The sequence below is a fragment of the Amaranthus tricolor genome, chromosome 6, assembly GCF_026212465.1.
Source record: "Amaranthus tricolor cultivar Red isolate AtriRed21 chromosome 6, ASM2621246v1, whole genome shotgun sequence".
NCBI classification, from domain to species: domain Eukaryota; kingdom Viridiplantae; phylum Streptophyta; class Magnoliopsida; order Caryophyllales; family Amaranthaceae; genus Amaranthus; species Amaranthus tricolor.
The window spans coordinates 17209387-17236108 of record NC_080052.1 but is presented as its reverse complement, the minus strand read 5'-3'; the positions used below and the strand labels follow the sequence as shown (position 1 = coordinate 17236108).

The following is a 26722-nucleotide window of genomic DNA, read 5'->3' as shown; positions in this document are numbered from 1 at the left end:
TCAGAGTAATCTACATTATCCCCTAAGTTTTCAAAGTCCTGCAAATATTAATTTATTCATAATAACTAAAAGATTAAACTATTTAATATATTAACAATATCAATTAGTTTAATAATTCAAATTTCAATATTTTAACAATATCAATACAAAAATATGAAATAAAAAATTTTACTAAATAAAATACATAAATAAAATAAAATAAATTAAAATAACATAAAAAATTAATTTAAGTAAACACAAAAATATGTATAAATATATGAGTAAATAAAATAATTTACTATAATATTTAATAAATAATAATACCTTAAAAATTAATTATAATAAATAAAAAGAATTAAATTTTTCAAAAAAAAAATTTAAATTCCAGAACCCCCCAGTCGCACAAAAAGTGCGACTTGACCTAGGAGGGGTCGCACAAAAAGTGCGACTAGACCTAGGATGAGTCGCACAAAAAGTGCGACTCAGCCTAGGTCTAGTCGCACTTTTTGTGCGACTCTCCCTAGGTTTGGTGGCACATTTTGTGCGATTGGGGGTTCTGGAAAAATTTTTTTAAATTTTTTTTTAAAAAAATTTCGAATCGATTAATTACTTTCCGAATCGTTATCATGCTTGTTTTAGTTTGCCATTGTTATTCGATATACACTTTTAGCTTGTTTAAGTTAACATAGTGGTTTTAGAGAGTTTTAGAGAGATGTTACAGTTTTTGAGTTCGAAAATTATGAAGGGGCAAACTTGGAAATTCATTATATATAGGGTGGTGATAAAATGAAAAAGGTGGCGATATTTAGTAATACCTTGGGTATTATTATTCATCGCCACCTTTTAATTTTATCGGCACCTCTTAATGAAATTACGATTTTGCCCCTGGACTTAAAATTTGCTTAACAAATGTAAATCTCACGTAATAACACTATTATCACTTTAAAAACATTAAATTTAATGTTTAAACGTAATCCCGAACATTTTTATCGCGACTTTATTTATATTGAATTTTCACTAGCGCCCTTGCATGATATATGAATTCGAACACTGTTCTATCTCTCTAAATTCTCTCTAAAAACGTTCTTTGATTTTAAACAAGCTAATTGCTAGAATCGATTTACTATGGCTAACGAAAGCGACTATGAATCAGATCGGGTACGTACTTAAATTGATCTGAATGGGTGTTTTTTTAAAAAAAAAGGAGGAGTCGCACAAAACTTGTGACTCCTCCGTGGTCCACTCGCACGTTTTGTGCGACTTCTCCTTTTTTATTTTTTTATTTTTTTGATTATTTACATTTTTACTATGTAAATTATATAAATAATTTATTATTTATTTATTAATTTATATTATTATTATTTTTATATAATATACGTTGTAGTAAATTATTCATATTATTATTATGCTGTAATTTATTATTCTTTTCTTATTATTATTATTATTATTATTATTATTATTATGATTATTATTATTATTATTATTATTATTATTATTATTATTATTATTATTATTATTATTATTATTATTATTATTATTATTATCATTATTATTATTATTATTATTATTATTATTATTATTATTATTATTATTATTATTATTATTATTATTATTATTATTATTTTTATTATGATTATGATTATTATTATTATTATTATTATTATTATTTTTATTATTGTTATTTTTATTGTTATTATTATTATTTTTATTGTTATTATTGTTATTATTATTATTATTATTGTTATTATTATTATTATTATTATTATTATTATTATTATTATTATTATTATTATTATTATTATTATTATTATTATTATTTTATTATTATTATTAGTGTTATTAATATTATTATTAGTATTGTTATTACTATTATTATTATTATAATTAATTTAAATAATTTATTATTTATATTATTAATATTATTATTATATTCTTATTATTAATTTAAATTATTTATAATTATATATTATTATTATTATTATTTTCTTAATATTTAATATTAATTTGTTTTATTATCATTATTACAATTATTTTATTTTTTATTTTGTATTATTATTATTTTAATATTAATTATTAAAGTAAATTATATTTTTTATTTGATATTAATTTGTATTATTATTATTTTAATATTAATTATTAATGTAAATTATAATTTTTATTTATTATTGAATATTTTTATTATTAATATTTGTATGTATAATTTTTTTATAACCTAATATTTAGTATCGGGTGAGGTCGCATGCCAGTTCTGGTCTTATTCGCCAGCATTGTAGAGCCGACAATAGCCATGTAATAGGCTGTCGACTGGGCCTCCATAGCCTGGGACCGGTGGCACAACTGCATAACTTCAGCAACGTTGATGCCACTGCTGGCGAATATCCCTTTCCGTCTTAGCTCGGACATGGGCTCCCCAAACAGACCGGCAATAGCACCCTTCCACTCCCCCTCAGCAGGTTCAGCCGACAGTGAACCTTCAATACCTATGCCCAATATGCGTTGCACGTCGTGCAATATAATCGTCATCTCCCCCCATGGCATGTGGAAGGTGTTTGTATCCGGGTGCCACCCCTCCACGAAGGCTGATATCAAAGCACATTCAATGTGTTGGTGCATAATGTAGGGTAGCCGGCCGAGGGGAGTGGCAGGTAGAACATCATAAAGTGCATCAGACATATCCCGCAGTCCGATGATCGCCACTAACAGCTTCTTTCTACTACGGCACTCCAGAACCGGAGGCGTACGCTCAGAGCCGTCAAAAAAAAACTTTAGCTATGTGCCCGCCATAGCTTGGTATCAGACGCGTATCTGTGAGACCCCCGGGCTGGGGTGATGTGACCAACCAGTCCGTTCCAGCGGACTGTGAGCGTCTGCTCCCCCGTGACGGCTCATCATCAACGTGACTACATCCGGCATGCTTAGATGCGCCTGCAGAACTACGGGCGGCACGTGTGAATTTACTGTCAACCCCACGGACAACAGTTCAATCCACTTGGCGACCAACAGCGCCTTGGTAATCAACATCATCATCATCATCATCATCATCACTAGAAACCCCCGAACTACTTACACGCTAGCCTGGTCATCAAACCGAGTGCGCACATGGTGCAACGTACTCGACCGTTGGGCCTCATTGTGTCTGGCAGCCTCTTTCTGTCTAGCCCTCCTAGCAGAACTCGTTACCCCCCCCTCTTATGAGGGTCCCCTCTGAGTAGGGTAGGCCTAGAACTATTCAGGCTCAACAAGTGTCTAAAAAAACTCTTTCCTTTCCCTTGACTACCAGCTATTTACTAAAATTTTGATAATTTAATTAACTATTAATAATAAATAAAAATCATCAAACGTTACATTAAATTAACCACATGAACAAAAGACAATAATTAATTAACATATTAAACTACTCATTATCAACAAATATAATTTAACAACAACAATATTTAACTAATCATTATCAACAAATATAATTTAACAAAATATTAAATATTATTAATGTTGTAATTAATTTTCTAAATTAACAATAATCATAATAATAATAATAACAATAATAATACTCATAACAATAATAACAAAAACAATAATAATAATCAAAACACTAATAACAAAAACAATATTTAAAAATAACATTAAAGAAAAATTTACTAACAATAACAATAATAACAACAACATCACCAACAAAAATAATAAAAATAATATTTAAAGGAAAAATAAAAATTTAATAATAATAATAATAATAATAATAATAATAATAATAATAATAATAATAATAATAATAATAATAATAATAATAACAATCACAATAATAATAATAATTATAATAATAATAATTAATAATAATAATAATAATAATAATAATAATAATAATAATAATGATAATTATTATTATTATTATTATTATTATTATTATTATTATTATTATTATTATTATTATTATTATTATTATTATTATTATTATAATAATAATAATAATAATAATAATAATAAGAACAATAATAATAAACATATTAATAATAATAATAATAATAATAATAATAATAATAATAATAATAATAATAATAATAATAAGTATATTTAAAAAAAAAGGAAAAAACAAAACATTGGGTGTGTCTCACGCGATCCAGTTTTTTTTTTTACTTTTTTTAAAAAACATAATACGATTCGAATAAATATTACCTCGATTATTTGTTTGCGGATTGAATTCCTTAGCTTTTGCTTCAAAAATTTTATGTTGTAATTTTGTTTTTTAAGTAAGATAAAGGTGTTATTTAGTGAGGTTAGAGTATATGCAAGAAATTTTAAGTCTAGGGGTAAAATCGTAATTTCATTATGGAGGTGGCGATAAAATGAAAAGGAAGGCGATGTTTAAGGATTGTGTTTTTTTTAGTCTTCATCAAATCATTTATCCAATATTTTTAGATTTAGGTAAAATAAATTTCTATTTTAACCAAATAAAAAAATACATACTAAATTAAAAATATTAGATTCAAATCATGGATTCATTTAACGGTTGAAAGTTTTTTTTCAACTATACCTTGTGATATGGAATTCTGTTCTAGGAACCAATCCAAATAAAAAAGTTAAATATTCCACTTTAAATGAGGAGTATTTGAGATTCAAATTCTTGATCATTTTTCACTATAACTCTGATATCATTTTAAAGAACCAACTCAATTAAAAATTTAAGTTGATAGTTAAGACCCCCATAATATATTATATACTTTAACAATTTCGCCTATAAAAAAATCAATTCCTCTTTTTACTCTTACATGTATGTTTTAATATCCTAAATTTAGAATACCAATGGAAGTAGAAAATCTCTTGAACAAAATATTTCTCGTGCTTGCTTGATATCTACATAAACTTTCTCCCAAAAGTTAGTATGGTATAATATGATATTCATATATAATTAAACAATAGAATTAAGCATCAGTTATATTTATTTATATATAATATAATTTACTCAACAATAAATGGTCAAAAGACAATGTAGTGGATATACATTCAAAAATAAACATTATGTTATATTATTATAACAAAAAGATTGGTTATAGTCATGCAGGATAAATGATTGAGTTTTCTAATACAAGAGTATTAAATTGTAAACCATCAATCTTAGGCTACCACGTATACAACTCTAATACAACGTCACATACTCACATGTATGTTAGGAAACATCAAACAACATAGTGGGATCCTTTTGTAGTTTCGAGGTGTCCAATTCAAGTTGTCCTAATATTATTGAGCTAGCCAATCTATTGGTTATAAGTGGGATCCAAGCCCACACGTTTTTCGAATCGGGTGAGTCGAGCCTGACGGGTAATCCGTCCATGAACAATAATAACTTGGGAGTATTATATATTTCATCTATATCACTAATTTTTCACCAATAGCAATTAGTGGTGAAACTAAGAAGATTAATATAGTGATATTTTATGGAAAAATGAGAAAATATATAGATAAGATGTAAAGATAAGTTAAATAATGTATAGATCAAAATGAAAGAAAGAGTGTCGTTCATAGTCACAAATAAAATATTGACTAAATTTAATACGAGCGACTAAAATGAAAAGTGAAACAAATTTCAAGTAATAGAGGGAGTAATAGAAGTTTCCTTGATCAATTAGCTCATCACGTCTGGAATACCTTATTAATCAATGCAACTTCTTAGCTTAATTATGTTGAATATATCATGAAAAATGTTGTTACTTGTTCAGATTCAAATTAGTGATTAATGATTTCGTAATTATACATTTAAACGAATAATTATGACGAGTCCTGTAAATAAAATTTAATTATTAGTCAAATAAATATTATTTTTGTGACTTAATCTGAATTTTATGATAATATGTACTTATGTTTTCATATTAGAAGTAATTAATGTTGAAGAATTAGCAAAAAGGCTCACTTTATTGCATAGGTATATGCCCATATGATCTTCCAAATCATAAGTTGTTAGGATGTCGTGCATTTTTTTTTTTTTTTTGAAGATCTTGTACTTGGCACACACTTTGTTTTAGATTCTCCTTTTACTTCGATGCACATGTTTCCGGTACATTTCATTAATGTATGCCAATGGAGTAGATTTTGTTATATTTGGTGTTTTTTATATCAATATATTTGCTCAATCTTAAAATAAGAAGTTGCTTTGGAAACCAACACATTATATACTATCCACAAACAATCGTTAAATGAGATGCAATTATTAGAAGAAAAAGTATATATCCACCTATGTTTAGCTAGCATATAGCATAGTGGACCATGGAAATAAGTTAAAAGAAAAGGTTTAGTATAAAACTAAGAACGTTTTCCCTACTCAACAAAATTATTATTCTTAGAATAATGTAAAAAGATAGTTATTGCCTTTAATTATATCGATTTTTCTACCTTATTTAACTAGTGTATTGGTTTAGATAATAAATTTGATATTTATTTTGAATTTAATAGAACATATCTTTTAAACTAGTTAAATGTAATAATATTTTAGAGAATTGTCTGATTTAAATTACAAATAGTTAATAATTTTATTGTCTAAACTTATACACCTTGTGCATAAGCTAGAAAAATCGTAATTATATAAACAAGATTAAGGTTGACGACTAGGCCCTATGGGATAAATATTTTTATGTATCACACACTATCATTTTAGGGAATTTTTTTTTTTCGAATTAATCTTTATATATCAAATGCTTATTGGAGGTGCTTCTAGTGTGATGGCACATATCTAAACGATTTTAAACAATAGGGTGACAACTTTATACTACTCCTATTTATATCCATAGAAATTTTCTTACATTATTATAAAACTTTTTTTTTTTTTGCCCCATGTTATTTTTTAAAACAACTACCTTAAAGCACCCATGTATTTATTATATAGGAGTACTATATTTTAAAATTTTCTTGTGGTGAATATATATACCATTAAAAATTTTAAATAGTCCCATTTAAATTAAATGTCACTAAATATGTCCCACTAAAAGTGTAGTATATTGTAGTGGCGGCGCACTATTTTGTGTCGTGTATTCTAAGGAGTAACAATTTTGCACATCATAAAGAAGTCGTCATCATCATCATCATACCTAGTTTATCCCACTCATAAAAAAACTATGTTAAGGGTTTAGGGAAGAAAGGAAGGTGACAACTCATACTTATAAAGGAGAGAGTGGTTAAAGAATCCCTCGACTCAAGAAAGTTGTACAGATAAATCTTCAGAAAAAAAAATCTCGGTATTCAAAAACACATAAATAAATAAAATATATATAAATAAATAAAAATAACTAGGTAAGAACAAATAAAAGAATGCTATGTAAAAAGGCAAAGGCAAAAACAAGAACACCAACTAATAAGCGAAAGAAAATCAATAATCTAAGACATGGATAAGGCACCTCCAACTACCCTTATTTCTACTCAGGTCCTCCAAGAGGTGTAGGTCATGCAAGTCATTCTTTATTTATTCTTCCCACGTTCTCATCAACACATAATATACACCACGGTACAATCTCCTAGATCGATTTAGAAATCTCTTCCATAATGACTATAAAAAATGAAATGACTTAGTGCCAATCTTTGATGTAGGCCTACTTTAATCTGGATAGACATGTTTGAATGCTAGTCAATACTCTGTAATATAGCCTCAATATACTTTTGTGAAATACCTCTAGCCTTAAGGCTATCCTAGATGATGCCTCTTGGTATGCTATCATACGCTTTCTCCAAGTCGATGAACATGATATACAAATCCTTCTTCTGCTCTCTATATTTTTCCATCAGTCTTCTCAAAACATGAATAACCTCAATGATTGACTTTCATGGCATGAAGCTAAATTGGTTTACTTTGATCACTGTCTCATGTCTGATTCTTCTCTTTATCATTATTTCCCACAATTTCATTGTGTAACTTAAAAGTTAATTCCTTTAGTTCCCACATAATTGTGCATGGCCTTTATTCTTATATAGTGGGATCAGTGTGTTGTTCCTCTATTCTTCTGGCATCTTACTCTTCTAAAAGATAACATTAAAAAGGTTATTCAGCCAAAAAATGCCCTCTACTCCTAGACCTCTCCACACCTTAATCGATATATTACAAGTCCAACAACCTTTGTTATCTCCCCATCTTGTGAAAGCTTCTTCCACTTTATTTGTGGTAATATCATTAGTATACCCATAGTCATGTGTGGTCTTTGAACATGGAATGATCCCCTCTTTTGGCCCCCTAGTCTCATTGAGTAATTTAGAGAAATACTAACGCCAACATCTTCTAATCTCACCTCATTGAACTAAAGGTTAAAGTAGTCGAACAAGCTTTTGAAAATAAATTGAAAGGAAATATGTTATTATACTACTCATATTCAACTTATTAGTCCTATTAGTTTTTGGCGCTTGCTGAGGCAACATCTAACCCTTAATATCTCCAATTGTTTTTTATTAAAAATTATAAAAGTTGATATTATATAATAAGGAAAAATTACCTAGAATAATCTAATCTTTTATTGATTTTCCTACAATAATCTCAACATTTGATAAATCATAAATAATTCCAACTATAAGGGGTGTTTGCTAAGAATACACCAAAGTAATCTCTTACATATACAACAACTCATTTTGCTTAAAAAATAAAAAAGTAAAAACAAAACTAAATTATAAAAAATTGCAAAATTTTTTTAAAAATTAGTAAAGGAATTGAGTAAGTTTATTTTTTAATTTTAACTTTTAATTTTAATATTTTTGATTCATTTTATTTTCTTGTGTAGCAATTAACCTGTAAAAATCGTTAACATTTGGGCAATAATGTTCTTGGCTAAGTGACTCTGAAATTTGGATTATTCATTAGATAATCAAAAGTTATTATCATAGGAAAATCAATAAAAGGTTGGATTTATTCTAGGTAAATTTTCCTATTACGAGTGATAAATAGAGAGAAAAAATAAATAAATTGGACTAATGGATAGAATAGGAGATAGTATTACATTATAAACAAGTAATTTAATAAAATATTTCTCAATAATGATATGGTACCCACTTTTATCCATTACTTTTATTATTCAATAAAATAATATCTCAATTATCTAAAAGATTCAACTTTTCTTAATTAATTCCCGTAAACATACCTTGGGAATATTAAATAGGAACAAGAGAGTAAATTTTAAGATGTAATAAATAATATAAATTAAGATGTAGAAATGTAATATTCTTCTACAATGTATTCAATAGTTTGTTCTTCAATGAACGAGATATAGTTACTTAAATGATGTTAATGAAAAGCTCTAATATTATATAGCAGGTCACAAGTTTAATTCTTCATTTTAACAATTTTCATTAATAATTTTTCTTCATATATTTTCCATGTCTTTAATTTTCTTTTTGGCTTCACCCCCAATTACTTAGTAGGTTCATCCACGAAGCAGAGAAGGTTTTAAGCATGTTCAATATATTTGATCACATAGGGTCCCGAAAAATTAGGGGCCACAATATTATATTACATGGTGTATGTTAAGTGTTAAAAAATAAAAAATTGTTAGAAAAATATCATAATGTTTTCAATTGAACATAAACTTCAAAGAATTTGTTAATTTTTACTCAGCTCGAACTCCATATGTTCTCTCTAGATCATTTAGCTGCATCCTTAACCTCAGAGGAAAACTTTTTGGCGAAAGAGATAGTTTTTTTATAATGTTGATAATATAATACCATATGATAATGTCTTTTGTACCAACCTCATCTTTTATTATAATGCTCTCTTTAGGATCAAGACATGATCTTTCTTGTAAAAACATAGGGATGCATGTTATTGACTTTTTGATGTAAAGTAAAGTATGTTCTAGAATCATTCAAAAGCTAGTGGTCTCAAAAATAAGCTAATAATATTCGACCATTTTTAAGAACATATTTGACCTATTTATTATTCTTGGAAAAACAATATAACAATGATATCCAGAATCAGAAAATCTTTCATTACATGCATGATTTCTGGTGTGTGCTTTAGAAGAACAGATTACAAACCTTTAAATGCACATGTGTGTACGTGCATAATCACAAAATACCTACGAAAAATTAACGAAGTTATTATAAAAAATGGGACCCACCAGTTATTTATTTGGCTTTTTTATTTTTTTGAAAATAAAATTGGGAAGAATATAATCTTAATGAAAAGGGAAAGATCAGATTACAATCTGTTGGGTACATCTCAGTATTATGAGGGATAGGATATGGGGGGATGAATAGAGACCTTATGAAATAAGGGAAGATCTTTATTTAAGTGTCCAAATACTGTTTTGGAATCTCCCTTACAATCAAAGATACCTTTGTTTGGACTACTACTAATTGTCTTTAATTAAATATGTTAATCATCGGGGTTTAGTGTCCAAGACTTTTTGGGTTTAGTATAAATAATATACTAAATAATAATAAATAATTAATAACCCACTTTATATATATATATATATATATATATATATATATATATATATATATATATATATATATATATATATATATATATATATATATATATATATATATATATATATATATATATATATATATATATATATATATATATATATACATATATATACATATATATATACATATATATACATATATATATATATATATACATATATATATATATATATATATATATATATATATATATATATACACATATATATACATATATATATATATATATATACATATATATATATATATATATACATATATATATATATATATATATATATATATATATATATATATATACATATATATATATATATATATATATATATATATATATATATATATATACATATATATATATATACATATATATATATATATATATATATATATATATATATATATATACATATATATATATATATATACATATATATATATATATACATATATATATATATATATATATATATATATATATATATATATATATATATATATATATATATCAAACTATGGTCATGAACATAGATTTATACTTTTAAATTCAAAAATTGATATGAAATTTATTTTGATTTATTATTTTTGTATGACGAGGATCAATGTAAGGCAAGACCGAGTTGGATCTACACCCAGGGCCCATTAAAAAAATTGCAATTTGCCTTTAGGAATTCAAACACAAACTTATTGTGTGGCGGGTAAGATAGTTTGCAACCAAACAATATCGGTATTTAATACATTGTTTATTATTATAAACTTATGGGGTTGTTTGGCAATTAATGGTTGGCGGATGGTTGTTGGCTTTTTAGTTGACTTATTTGACCTGCTGAAAATATTGGTTGTTTTTGTTGGCTTTTAAACTAGCTATATAAACCAAATGTTTTTGGAGATATTTGGTAAATGTAAGTATTAGTTATTAGCTGTTTATTAGGGAGAAAGTAGGCCAACAAACCAAAAGTCAACAAAAAACTAACTGGAGTAGCTTTTTTATTTTGGCCTAAAAGACAACTAAAAAGCTAGCTTAAAAGTCATTTACCAAACACGTTTTTTGATTGTTTAACCAACAATCAAACCAAAAGCCAAGAGTTAACCAAAAGATCAATGTAAAAGCCAAGTACCAAACACCTCTACATTTTACACTATTTTACCACTACTACAAAAAAGGGAAAAGGGAACATGCATAAAGAGAACTCCTAAATAGAAAAGAGATCTCTTAGACCAAAGAAAACAGTGTTTTAACATAGCAGTTCTCTTTGTTAAAAGGGAACATGCATAAAGAGAACTTCTAAATAGAAAAGAGATCTCTTAGACCAAAGAAAACAATGTTTTAACATAGCAGTTCTCTTTGTTAATCTCTTTGACCCACAATTTGACCAAAGAGAACTCCTTAATTTCCTAGTAGTAAGTTCTCTTAATTTTTCTTAAAAATTTCACACCAAAAAACCACCAAATTGAAAATAATATGAAAATTTATTTTGTCCCAAAGAATATGCAATTGAACCACCATTCATACCACTGTCCCTAACTCTCTTCGACAACCTTTTTTGCCCCAAAATTAATCTTCAAAAATTCTTCAAATTATCAATAATCGCTATACTATCATCAACAATTGTCAGTAGTTCGACGCGATTATACTTACCAACGCCATTGACTTCTCGATCTAGGGTTCGTTGTAAGCGCTATAATCATTCTTAAATCGGCGATCACTACAAGAAAAATCATTTTTAGCAATAAGTTTTAGTCTGGGCCATAAAAAAAAAATAAACTTCTCCACCCCTTAAAATAATTTCCCGGTATAACCTAATTTTTTGCAACAAACAATTTAATTGTTAAAATTAAATAAATAATTCGTAACTGTATATATTGTTGTAAAAAATATTTAAATATACAGATACAATAAAGTCGTTGCATTGCAAAAACCCTTATACTAATAATTTTTGTTTTCAGCTCCCTCTCAAATCAAAACCCCATTCCCTCACAAACCATCCCCATTTCCCTCGCAATTCAGAAACCCACGCACGAACACATTCCCTCACAAACCCCATTCCCGCACACCCTACCACAGCGATTATCACCTGCCCACCGGAGCGTCTGCCGCCTGCACGCCGGAGTTTCAGCCGCCTTCTGCACACCGGTGCTGCCGCTACGCTGCAGCGTTGAACCCTTCAGCCACCTCTCAAATAACTCACGATAAGTTTTTTTTTTTTTTTGCCTTTTTTTCTTTGAATTTCTTGTTCTTGTTTCCTGTTGATTCCCTCAATTTATGGGTGGTTCTTTGAATTTCTTGGGCTTTGTTGTAATTATCAGATTAATGTATGTGTATTTCATCAGTTTATGATTTTGTTTATAGATTTTTATTTATTCATTGATTGATTTTTATTTACAAGTATTTTTATTTATTGATTTCTAGTTTCATTTCAATTCCTAAATTATTTTTACTTTCTTTTTTAATCCTGAAGATTTTTGTGTTGCCTTCATGGGTCCTTCCTTCAATGTTTTTAGTTCGAATCCTGAAGATTTGATTTTTATAGGTTTTGGTTAGTTTAATTTTCATATTTGGAAATTGGCATTGGAGAAATTTGTGTTACATTATGTTAGGTTTTTGTGGGAGTAGAAGCAATTGATGTAGAAATTAGGAATTGGGTTGGAAAATGGAGTCTTTCAGATTCAAACTATTTTGATGCGTAAACTTTATATTAAGGTAAGTGATGAGCATTTGATTTGTCTGATCCTTTACTTGCTTAAGCATTTATGTGTCTGCATCATTAATTAGTATTTGTTAAGATATAGATTGAGTCAATTTTGTGGTTCATTATTGTTTGATTAAAGCTTGTTTCTCCTACAAAAGTCATCCGTTCTACCAACTGAGCTAAGGTCGGATCATGTTACTATGATCTACTTCGCTTTCTGCATTTCTATTCATCTTCTTTGATTAATTCCACTAGTTGATTTTGCTGAATTGTTTTATGTCCACCAATTTGTTTTATGTCTGCTAAGTTAATTTTTAGTAATGTTCGCTTGTTAGAATCTTTTTAGGTGTTTACTATGCTAATCGTTTTAGAGAATTTTACGGTATTGAATTTTTATTGACAATGTAATTCGTTCAAAATTGAATTTGCTCAACTTGCGGTTTAGCTAGATTTGTGGTTGTGACTTTGATATTGAAAATCACCCACAAAGTTAGAATGTTTTGATTTGTTGGGGGATACAAAAGTCTTGCATAGTTGGACTGTAGCTAAGCTCTTCCCCTTTTTTTGAGTAGTCTAGTGACCAAGAACCAATAGTTTTTGGTGTCCATAAGAGATCTAATTTGCATCGAACCTAATATTGAACTTGGAGTGGATGTGTTTTTGAGTTTTATTGCTAATTACTACCTTCGCCCCTTTGAAATTCCTTCACTTTTCTTTTTAATTGCTAAATTTTTTGTAATTCATACTGTTCTCCTGATTTTGCTACAACTCCGAAATGTCTCTATTACTTTTATTAGTTCTCGTCGACACATATTTTCTACTTTAATACAATCTACACATTTTAAAATATTTGTAAGTTTGGTTTCTATTTGGCATCTTTTTGATGTGGTTTGAATTGCACTTGGTGCATTATGAATGGAGAGCTTGTTTGAATATATTTCATAAGTTTATATGATTTGAAAATTATTTTAACAATAATGGAACAAAAACAATAAAGTGCAGCAACAATGAAACAAAAAAATCCCTTGGGTTGCTCACGACCTTAGTTTTTGAAAATGTTGTGATTCAATAGAAGTAGATTAAATATTGAAATCTTTTCCCTTCAATGACGTTTTGATGCATATATTGTGTTCTTCATGTTTAAATTAGCTTGAGTAGTCTCAAGGGAATTCTGTGATGTTTAACGGTATTTTCTCTTTTTTGCTTTGTAGACTCAATTAAGAACGGGAACAGCAACAAGAGGGGGGGTGAATTGTTGTTGTTACTAGTTTAAGCGTTTTTGCCCTATTTTTGCGGAATTGAATAAAATAAATAAAGCTTAAACTTAGAGCGAAATAATTAAAAGAGACAAACGATTTTTACGTGGAAACCTTCTAGGCCTAAATAGAAGGAAAAAACCACGACCCCTCGGGATTTCTAAATTCTCCACTATGTTTAAGGCAACTCGTTACAATTACATTAAACATCTTACTTCACTCGAAGCGCATCAACTAGGCCAACTCTTCTCTCTTAAATTGCTTCACTCAAAGCAACAAACTTAGCTTCACTAAAAGCTAATTCTCACCACTAGCTTCACTAGAAGCTTTCTCCTTAGCTTTACTCAAAGCTAATCTCTTCTCTAGCTTCATTAAAAGCTATCTAATTTCCCCCTTAGACTCACCCGAGTCTAATTACAAATTCTCTCAAAAACCCTTACAAAGGATAAAAATTCTCTAAAAATAAAATCAATGAGTTGCACAAGAAAATATTATAAATTAATTGGCATTTTAAAAACAAAATTTTCTTGTAAAAATTCTCCCAAAATTACGTATGATTTAATGGCTCATACTAAGGCGAGTTTTGAATAATAACCGAGCCCACTATTTATAAAGCTAAAATCCCTAAGAATAAGGAATATTCCAATCCATTATCCCATTATCAAAAGATCATGGGAGTAATGTGGATTTTAATAACCAAGTCTTCCTACGGTTAATCTTAAAAATAGGCATTTAAAGTTGACCAATTCAAGCCCACGGTTATTTAGCAATAACCGCTGTTCCCTAATAATAGGTTCTGTTCCCTTTAAGGCAGCAGTTTTACAAACAGCTGTTCCTGTTCCAGTACTAATTGCTGGAACGTGTTTGCTATAAATAGAAACGGTTATACTGATTGGGAATGATTACTTGCTAACTTTTAGGAATAAAGACGGTTTAGAATGATAGCTAAGACCCATTCAACAACCACTATGTCTATTTTTAGCAAATCCAAAATTTACTAAATATAGATCCTAAAATAAAGGATCTTTATTTAGAGGCTCATACGTAAAGTAATTTTAAGAAAACTTTTTGCCAATTAATTATAATAATTAATAAATGCAACAAATTAACTTTATTTAATACATTAACTAAAAATAATAATTATAAATAAATAACCAGAATTTCCAGTTAACGTAGGTTGACTCCAGTTCAGGAACAGTGCGCTGTTTCCAGAATCCAGTTTTGCTAGAACATCCAACTTAGGAACAGTAGACCTGCTGTCTCCATTTTACATCCCAAGCGATATACTTCTTCTAACATCCCTTGAATCCTTTTGACACGTGCATTCCCATGAACTAAGCTATAGGTACTTTCAACGATCACAATTAATCGGATATCGACCTGCACACAATCTCTAAACACATATTTGTTTAAATAAAGTGTAGTCATCATCAAAACTCAAGAGGTCCAACAAATTCCCCCTTTTTGATGATGACAAACTTTTAAACAAACTTAAAATAAAATTAGAGTAAAATCAATATTATAGAGCATGTCAGAGATTAAAACAACTCTACATAACTTAGTAAATTAACTCGTTACAATTTAATTTACTAAGCAATCATAGCAACACAGTTTACTCCATATAGTATAAAAACACAATATAAAATATATGTTTTTAAATAGTTTCCAAAAATAGTTAACATAAATCACTAAGTATTTCAAATTAATAACTTTGAAATCAGAACAATTAATCATATAATCAGAGCATATATCTTATACTCCTATCAACAGAACATTCAAAACTATTATTAGAACAATTCATCATCAGAATCATCAGAGCAACAATTCATCAAATAACTTCTATTATCAGAGCAATATAAATCAATCTTGATCATAAGTATCAGAGCATTAAGCATTAACAAAAGGTGTTAACTATATACTGACAATAGATTAACTATACTTTGACAATCACAGCAAAATCAGCAAGCAATAAACAAGCAATAAACAATCATCAGCAGCACACAGCCAAACAGCCTTAGATCATGAATCATAACCTTAATCCTAAAGTCCAACATAATAGATATTATCAGATCTAAGCATACTCAAGCATTATTTAAGTTTGTGTCAAATATTCCCCCTTTTGACATCATTCAAAAAGAATTGGAGCAATCAAACCACAACACTAAGCATATAGACATAGTCAAAGAGAGAATAAGGATGCACAAAGTAAAAAGCAATAACAACGAATGCAAACAAGATCAGCTATGATTAATCGTCACAGATATTTAGTAGCATAAAGGAAATTGTTCAACATATTATCATTGTTAAAGGATGTACCCCAGCTGGTACCAAAAAAAATTGTTTGATAATAGAGATGATTGCAATAATTAAGAAAATATGATGATTATCAGGAGAAATTAAGATGCAGGAGCTTCTTCATCTATATATTCTGTTTCCACCTCTACTGTGTCAAGCTTGGCCCCCAAACGTGCTTCCATTTGGTCCATTTGAGCAGATAGTGAGGCAATAGAAACACGAATTTCATCTTTAAAAACAAGGAAGCTAGACTGAAATTCTATGACTTTTAGGAGAATGGAGGATAGAGGGGCTGTAGGAACTACAGTGTCACGTAAACCTAGATTTGGTGATGTGTGTACTGGTGGTGGTGATGATGGTATAGGTGACTGTGGTGGTGAAGATGGTTGAATTGGTGATTGTGTGGCAGGTTTAGGTGAGGAAGGATGGCTTGGTTCATCTGTTGTGTATGAGGCTGAGTCATCATCAATAATAACAACAGGTTTCTTTCCTTTGGAAGCTAGCCTACGACTCTTCCTAAGGTTTGAACCGGGTAAAGAACTCTCCTCATCTTTTTCTTCTTCTTTCTCCACAGCATCCTCCACGGGTTCCTTCTCAACTTCCCCCTTACATGAATTTTCCTACTGTTCCTCTTCAGAATGCCCCTCTGCCTTCTTAGTGGCAGATGGAACAGGCTCCTGTTCCTCCTTATTTACTTCCTCCTCCTCAACTTTTTCTTCATTTTCTTCTTCATTTGTGCCCTCAGATTGTTCAAAAATATTCTCAAGAGTCCTATTTTCATTAATCTTAGATGCAAGTTATTCAAACACTTAACACCTACTTTGTTGTTTAGACCCATGGGATAATTTGGACCATCAAGAGGAACACCCAATTTCTTAAATATCCAGGTCAACAGTCCACCATATCCTAACACATTACCCTTAAAAATACAATCATTCAAATGACAAATCATTAAAGAAGGAAAATTAATCTTGATGTGGTTCGCCAGACAGTAGATCAACGTAGCATCCCTCAAACTAACCTCACTTCTTTTGGATGTGCGAGGCAAAATAAATCTTCTTGCTATGTTGTACAACAGTTTGTGCATTGGTGATAGCACATTATGACTAACTTTTCCTCTTTTTTCATTCAACCCTAAAAACTTCCAAACTGACTTCTCATTTATACCAGAAAAATTAATTTTTGACCCAACAACATATCTATCAAAACCAGTCGAGGGAACACCCAACCATCCTCCTAAAATCAGGTTATTAATTCAATTTTGATCCCCTTTACTTCACTAGTATAGACTCCATGGTCAAAAGAAAAATTTAAAGCAAACTCACGCATTAAGTTGGGATACATTGGGTTACAGCAATAGTTTCCCATTAAAGATTCCCAAGCTTGATTTTGCAAGATGGCGTGAAATTGAGGAAAAAAGTTTGATTCATACCATTGTTTATCCAATCCAAAGCCAACAATCATTTCTTTTGATATCTGTTCAGCAGATACCTGAACATTAACCTTTGCCCTCTTTGAGGATGATTTCCTCACTGTAGCATCTCCTTTTCGCTTCGAACTTTCATGCACTTCAGAAGGATTAGGGGTTTCCTGTTGCTTTCTTGATGAAGACTCAGTTTTGGGAGTGAGTAGTGTTGGATAGATGAGTTGAAGAGGTTTGGGTTGTTTCATTTTTGGGGTTTGATTCTTTTTGGTGCTTCATTGTTCTTGTTTAGGTATATGGACACATAAAGTGAAATGGAAACAGACTAGTTTAGTGAAGAACTATGATGATTTAACTCCCGCTATTTTAATGGAAATTGCTGGGTAAATATATGTATTAAATATTATGAAACTTTTATGAAAATGAAAAATAAATGGAAATTTTATGCTACTATAATCCGATCAAATCAAATAAGCAATCATATGAGCATTCACAGTATATACTTTTAAATGGTGCGTACCTGATCCTTTCGATAATCGATTTTTCAATCAAGATTTTGTGGTTGATCGACCTTTTCAATTTTCATTCTGACTTTAAGGATCACATATGTCACCCACTTCAATGCAGCTTGATCATGCCAAGTTCCAATCTCATTTTCTCATGCTGTTCCCTTGGAAGTAGTTTAGTCATGATATCTGCTATTTGCTCGTTGGAGTTTACATGCTTGACAATAATATTTTTGTTTTCAACATTATCCTTAAGAAAATGATGCCTAATGTGGATGTGTTTTACTCGTGAATGATGCACTGGACCTTTAGATATGAATATGGCACTGGTATTATCACAATAAATGGGAACACATTCAAACTTAATACCAAAATCTCTTAGCTGCTGTTTTATCCAAAGCATTTGGGAACAGCAAGCTGCTGCTGCTACGTATTCAGCTTCGGCTGTGGATAATGCAACAGTGTTTTGTTTCTTGAATTCCATGAAACTAAACATGAGTCAAGAAATTGTACCATACCTGATGTACTTTTTCTATTAGCTAGATCACCTGTATAATCTGCATCACTAAAACCTTTCAAATCATAAACATCACTTTTAGGATAAAATAAGGACAAGTCATCTGTTCCCTTCAAGTATCTTAGAATTCGTTTAACTGCAGTGAGATGTGATTCTTTAGGATTGGATTGAAATCTAGCACATAAACCAACACTAAAACCAATATCGGGTCTACTAGTAGTTAGATATAATAAAGAGCCAATCATGCCTCTATACATAGTTTGATCAATAGTTGTTCCATTTGGGTCTTCATCTAATCTAACACTTGTAGCCATAGGTGTATGGTTGGTTTTAGCATTGTTTAGTCCATATTTCTGAAGAAGTTCTTTGATGTATTTTTGTTGATGAATAAAAATATCATTTTCAGTTTGTTTAATTTGCAACCCAAGGAAGAAGTTTAGTTCTCCCATCATACTCATTTCAAATTCATTACTCATTAGGTTAGCAAATTCTTTACACAACAGTTCATTGGTCGCACCGAAAATAATATCATCAACATAAATTTGAACAACTAAAATATCATAACCTTTATTCTTAAAGATTAAGGTTTTGTCAATTTTTCCTCTTACAAAGTTATTCTGAATCAAAAACTTTGATAATCTTTCATACCATTGCCTAGGAGCTTGCTTCAAGCCATATAAAGCTTTGTCAAGCTTGTAGACATGATCAGGACAAGAGGTATTCTCAAAACCTAGGGGTTGTTCAACAAAAACTTCTTCATCAAGAAAACCATTTAAGAAAGCACATTTCACATCCATTTGATATAATTTAAAGTTCATAAATGCAGCAACAGAGATTAAAATTCTAATAGCCTCTAACCTTGCTACCGGAGCAAATGTCTCGGTGTAATCAATACCTTCTTGTTGATTGTATCCTTTGACCATGAGCCTTGCTTTATTTCTAACAATTATTCCATGCTCATCAAGTTTATTCCGATACACCCATTTCAATCCAATTACCTTTTTGTGTTTTGGTTTGGGTTCCAAATGCCATACTTTATTTCTTTCAAATTCATTTAATTCATCTTGCATGGCTATGATCCATTCGGAATCCTTTAGAGCTTCTTCATGATTCTTGGGCTCGACAGATGATAGAAACGCAAAGTGTGCACAAAAGTTTCTCATTTGAGATCTAGTTTGTGTTCCTTTATTCAAATCACTTATAATCAAATCAAGAGGATGGTATTTTTGATATCTCCAAGGTTTTGGCACAAAATCTCTTGTGGGAACAATAGCATGTTCTGGTTCATCAGCTTGATCAACATTCTTTTCAGCTGCTGGATCGTTTTGCTCTTCTGTGGGAACAGCTGGATTGGGAGCAGTCTGTTGGTTCTGAAGTACTGGCAGTTCCTGATCAAGACCGTTCCTTTCTGCCTTTTCTGGGATCAGCTGTTCACCTGTTGTTCCTTGATCTTGCATTTTCATTTCTTCTTCATCATTCTCTAGATTTGCAAGACCTATCTTAAAATTATTTGTATCCTGTTCACTTGACAATAAGTTAGTTTCATCGAAAATTATGTGAACAAATTCTTCCACGCTCATTGTTCTTTTGTTATAAACTCTGTAAGCCTTACTATGTGATGAGTAGCCAAGAAATACTGCTTCATCACTTCTTTCATCAAACTTCCCTATATTTCGTTTTCCATTTACATGAACAAAACATTTGCATCCAAACACACGAAAATAGGAAATATTTGGTTTAACACCTTTAAGCAATTCATAGGGTGTCTTTGAAGTGATTGGTTTTGTTAATACACGATTCAAAATATAACATGCAGTATTAACAGCTTCGGCCCAAACATTTCTAGGTAGACCACTAGCAATTAACATGGTTCTAGCCATTTCCTCTAAAGTTCTATTTTTCCTTTCTACTACACCATTTTGTTGTGGTGTTCGTGGTGCCGAAAAATTATGACTTAATCCATGCTCATTGCAATAATTCATGAAACTTGAATTTTCGAATTCTCTTTCATGATCTGACCTTATGTGAATAATTTGATTAATGGTAGATTTTTGTATTTTGTTAGCGAAAGAAACAAACTCATTAAAGGCTTCATCTTTACTAACTAAAAATAAAATCCAAGTAAATCTATTATAATTATCAATAATAACGAACACATATCTTTTGCCACTACGGCTTTGTGTTCTCATAGGTCCACATAGATCCATATGTAATAATTCAAGTGGTTTAGAGGTGGTCACAACATTCTTTGGTTTAAAAGATGACCTAACTTGTTTTCCTTTGGCACAAGGATCACAAATTTCATCCTTAAGAAATTTTATAGCTGGTAGTCCTCTAACTAGGTCTTTTGATCTTAATGTATTAATCAATGTATAACTAGCATGACCTAGACGCTTATGCCAAAGAAGTGGGTCGTCTTCTATAACGCTTAGACATGTTAGACTGGTTTTGGGAACAGTGTCCAGGTCCACAACATAAGTGTTCCCTTTTCTGATTTCCTCAAGAACAGTGTCTCCTGTGTCATTCCTAGAAATAATGCACCCTTTTTGAAGTAAAGTTCATAGAGTTACCTTTAACGCAAAATTGAGAAATGCTTAGTAAGTTATGTTTCAAATCCTCGACTAAAAATACATTATCGATAGCATGGGAACATGACCTTCCAACTTTTCCTTTGGCTATTATCTCACCCTTCATATTGTCACCGAAGGTTATTGTTCCCCCATCATAGGCTTCAAGTGAGAGAAACTAAGATTTGTCACCCGTCATGTGCTTGGAACACCCACTGTCGAGATACCATGAGCTGTTCCCCCTCACTTGGACCTGAAAAAACTAATTGTTAGTTACAGGAACCCAGACTTTCTTGGGTTCCTTGTCGATTTTGCATGAATCATTTTTCTTAATCTGAATGTTATCGACATAGTTTCTGTTAGAGACAGTGTACTGTTCCCTTTTGGTGCACTGGTCCTTCAGATGACCAGTTCCTCCACAGAAGGAACAGAACCTGTCGCTAGGGAGATCAACGTAAGCCTTTTTCTTCTTGTTATTCTTAAAATATTTTAGGCCTTTTGAATTTTTACTTTTAGCATCTTGAATCCATTTGGGAGTAATTTTGATTTTCCCTTTTTCTCTTGAACTTAATTCAAGCTTGTCATCATTGTTACGGTCGGATTCCTGATTTAATTTTAAATTTTGAAAATCATAGCATAAATCTTTAATAGATACATCATTCAATTCTTCATTTAAGCCTAATAATTTGTATTGTGATAACTCAATATTAAGAATAACATTTTCCTTTTTAATTCTCTCCATACTTTCCTTTAGGATTATGTTTAGGTCCAACAAACCGAAAAATCTGTTTTGGACATCATATTTAAAGGTGTTTATATAGGAGACATGGTCTTTGCTTACCTTGAGTTCCTTTTCTAATTGGAGACACTTAACATTACAATTTTCAAGTTTAGCTTGTGTCTCCTTTAGCAACTCTATTAATTTATTTTTACTAAATTTGGATGGATGAAAATAAAATGAGTTAGAAATATGTACCTGTTGCGGGTTTGAGAACAATTTCATTGTTGGAGTTAGTAGTGGTTACCTCAAAATCTCCAATTTCGATTACTCTCCAAACTTGATAATTTTCCGCTTTGATAAAGATCTCCATCCTATTTTTCCATTATTTATAGAATTTTCAATCGAACATGGTTGGTCTTTGAGTAGAATACCCTTCTTCCATTCGCTCGTTCATAATTGACATTTTCGGGAATACCAGGATTCTGCCCTCAAGGTTTCCTGATCTACTGGGAACAGGGCTCTGATACCAATTGTAGACTCAATTAGGAACAGGAACAGCAACAAGAGGGGGGGTGAATTGTTGTTGTTACTAGTTTAAGCGTTTTTGCCCTGTTTTTGCGGAATTGAATAAAATAAATAAAGCTTAAACTTAGAGCGAAATAATTAAAAGAGACAAACGATTTTTACGTGGAAACCTTCTAGGCCTAAATAGAAGGAAAAAACCACGACCCCTCGGGATTTCTAAATTCTCCACTATGTTTAAGGCAACTCGTTACAATTACATTAAACATCTTACTTCACTCGAAGCGCATCAACTAGGCCAACTCTTCTCTCTTAAATTGCTTCACTCAAAGCAACAAACTTAGCTTCACTAAAAGCTAATTCTCACCACTAGCTTCACTAGAAGCTTTCTCCTTAGCTTTACTCAAAGCTAATCTCTTCTCTAGCTTCATTAAAAGCTATCTAATTTCCCCCTTAGACTCACCCGAGTCTAATTACAAATTCTCTCAAAAACCCTTACAAAGGATAAAAATTCTCTAAAAATAAAATCAATGAGTTGCACAAGAAAATATTATAAATTAATTGGCATTTTAAAAACAAAATTTTCTTGTAAAAATTCTCCCAAAATTACGTATGATTTAATGGCTCATACTAAGGCGAGTTTTGAATAATAACCGAGCCCACTATTTATAAAGCTAAAATCCCTAAGAATAAGGAATATTCCAATCCATTATCCCATTATCAAAAGATCATGGGAGTAATGTGGATTTTAATAACCAAGTCTTCCTACGGTTAATCTTAAAAATAGGCATTTAAAGTTGACCAATTCAAGCCCACGGTTATTTAGCAATAACCGCTGTTCCCTAATAATAGGTTCTGTTCCCTTTAAGGCAGCAGTTTTACAAACAGCTGTTCCTGTTCCAGTACTAATTGCTGGAACGTGTTTGCTATAAATAGAAACGGTTATACTGATTGGGAATGATTACTTGCTAACTTTTAGGAATAAAGACGGTTTAGAATGATAGCTAAGACCCATTCAACAACCACTATGTCTATTTTTAGCAAATCCAAAATTTACTAAATATAGATCCTAAAATAAAGGATCTTTATTTAGAGGCTCATACGTAAAGTAATTTTAAGAAAACTTTTTGCCAATTAATTATAATAACTAATAAATGCAACAAATTAACTTTATTTAATACATTAACTAAAAATAATAATTATAAATAAATAACCAGAATTTCCAGTTAACGTAGGCTGACTCCAGTTCAGGAACAGTGCGCTGTTTCCAGAATCCAGTTTTGCTAGAACATCCAACTTAGGAACAGTAGACCTGCTGTCTCCATTTTACATCCCAAGCGATATACTTCTTCTAACATCCCTTGAATCCTTTTGACACGTGCATTCCCATGAACTAAGCCATAGGTACTATCAACGATCACAATTAATCGGATATCGACCTGCACACAATCTCTAAACACATATTTGTTTAAATAAAGTGTAGTCATCATCAAAACTCATGAGGTCCAACATGCTTCACATTCTATTTTGTTTTGATGTGCAATTATGTTTTGTCTTGTTTTGTGGTACGTATTTGCTTCTGGGTCAAACAGAGAGAAAGACAAATAACTTATTCATGTTCTTCATGTACAGGGCTATTTTGACAGCAATATATGCTCTTGTAACCAGTTTTGGATTTGATTCTTGATGGTTTGATAACCTTCTTATGTTTATTTCTTTGCTTGATTGATCTTAGGTTTTTCTCCTTCGTATAACATGCCATAACTTAGCAGCTAGTATTGCCTAGCTAATGACCAACATGATAACATAGTAGTCATATGCCTTTTCTTTGTTAATTAGTTCTTCTTGTAGTTTATATAAATGCATGAGATAATATGCTAATATGCAAGGTATGGTTTTTGAGTGAATCTTGTCAAGAAGAAGGTATCTCCGGCATGTATGGTTTTTGTGATGCTAATATGCTTTCTCCATTATCACCAATAGAGAAAGAAGAGGATCGATCTTACTACATGGCTAGCATTTTCGCATGTAATAATGCTAAGAACAAAAACCAATTATTCATGGCACCTTATTACGAAAAGTAAGTGACAAAATTTTTGTTGTGGTTGTCTTATATTATTATAATAATTTTTTTTCATCAAAAGAATCCCCTTTAGTGATATTGATTTGCAAGTATGAATGCTATCTTTGTGTAGTCGGCATTGGATGTTAGCAATTATTAGTCCATGGAAGGGATTGGTTTATTGGTTAGATCCTGCTGGTGTGGAAAATAAAGTGCGTGAAAATGCTCGTAAAATTATTTATGAGTAAGTACTATACTATTGCATCGTAAATGGTTTTACTTTGATATATTATTTAGGCTCTATTTATTTAATCATTTTATATGTAAATGACAAGGGGGCTTGTGAAGTTTAGCATGGTCCATCAAAAGGATCTCAAAAAAATTAAAAAGAATCCTAAAGTTGGTTGGAACAAACTAAAAGTAAGGTTTTTTTATAGTAATTTTTTTTTATTGTTTAGACATGTTCTAAACTTATGAAAAATTCTATGTTCTAATTATTTTTTCATCGTTTGTTTGTTTTGATTTCTTGTAATAGTGTCCTCGTCAACCTCAAGACGCCAAATACAGTGGATATTATGTATGCCGTTATATGCTTGAGACTATTGAAAGTAGGCAACAATTGATTTTGGAGGAGGTAAGTATTCGTCAAAAATTTATATCAAACATTATGATATTGGTATTGAAACACAATGACATTTGGATATAATATTGATGGATTGGATTTTCGGCATCAATGTTCACCTTCTCTTTCTTAGCTGCAATTTGTAGGTCTTATGATTACATGTTGTTGTGATGTTTCTAGCAGCAAGATGGTTACCAAAAGTAGAGTTATTTGACTGCATACAAGCCTCTAAATCACCCCTGATAGAAGTATTATAGATTGGGAGAGTGTGATTCAAAGTTGACATTTGTTTGACATATTTTATTTATGGGCAGTTGATTTTTTTGGGAATATATTATTTGATTAGTTATTGAGACAGGTTATAATGTATTTCATTGTTTCCCAATTTAGGGGTTGTCCTATATACAAAAGAGACTCTGCCGAAATTTTCGCTCAAATTTTTGTTATTTGACACATATTGTTGCAATAAGTTGGGTTAGTAAAATTTTAATGTATTATTAATGTCTTGCAGTTTTCCCCTTGGGCTCCTTCAACTTATTCTCAGGAGAGCATTGATCAAATTCGAGATTTATGGATTTCTTACGTTGTCAAACATAGGCAACAAAAATTGGAGAAGGAAGCAGAAGATTTGGATGATGTGTTACAAGATCATATCGATGGAAATTATTACAGATTAGAATTCATGAAGAATTTTGATGACATTTGACTTTTGGAATAAGATAATTGTATAGTTGAATTATAGTCTATATATATGATGAAATGGTTTATAATTTTTGCTGTTGGTATGGCATGTATGAACGCGTATATTTAATGGTATATATGGATTAGTACAAATTATATCGTATTGGTATTTTTATTTATTAATATAGGTCTTTTGTCATATAAATGGTGGTTTAAAAATATAAGGAAATTGCAATTGTACGGCTTTTTTATTAGTAGTTATTGGCGGGGGCAAAGAGAACACCTCTAGTAATTGCTAGTTTTCTTTGGTAAGGGAAAAGAGAATACCTCCCTAAAATAGGTGTTCTCTTTGTTGGGGTTGTAGATTTTTTTACAAGTAGCAAAGAGAACACCTCCATAAGGTGCAAGTTTTCTTTAATGTGAAGAAAA

At 30.3% G+C, this 26722-nt stretch overlaps 1 protein-coding gene across 1 annotated transcript; it reads left to right on the top strand.

Annotated features, from left to right (window-relative positions):
* The first annotated feature begins 12411 nt into the window (after window positions 1–12411).
* Window positions 12412–26409, top strand: LOC130815311 (uncharacterized). The gene is made up of 5 exons (XM_057681730.1): window positions 12412–25008; window positions 25124–25234; window positions 25326–25410; window positions 25526–25624; window positions 26124–26409. The coding sequence occupies exons 1-5, from the start codon at window positions 24803–24805 to the stop codon at window positions 26316–26318; spliced, it is 696 nt and encodes a 231-aa protein (XP_057537713.1). The 5' UTR covers window positions 12412–24802; the 3' UTR covers window positions 26319–26409.
* Window positions 26410–26722: the final 313 nt, after the last annotated feature.

Bases quoted from the DNA above. Each gene is read 5' to 3' on its own strand.
- LOC130815311 (XM_057681730.1), top strand. From the start codon at position 24,803: ATGCTAATATGCAAGGTATGGTTTTTGAGTGAATCTTGTCAAGAAGAA. The intron at 25,009-25,123 runs GTAAGTGACAAA...ATCTTTGTGTAG, and splicing joins ATGGCACCTTATTACGAAAA to TCGGCATTGGATGTTAGCAA. The intron at 25,235-25,325 runs GTAAGTACTATA...GTAAATGACAAG, and splicing joins GCTCGTAAAATTATTTATGA to GGGGCTTGTGAAGTTTAGCA.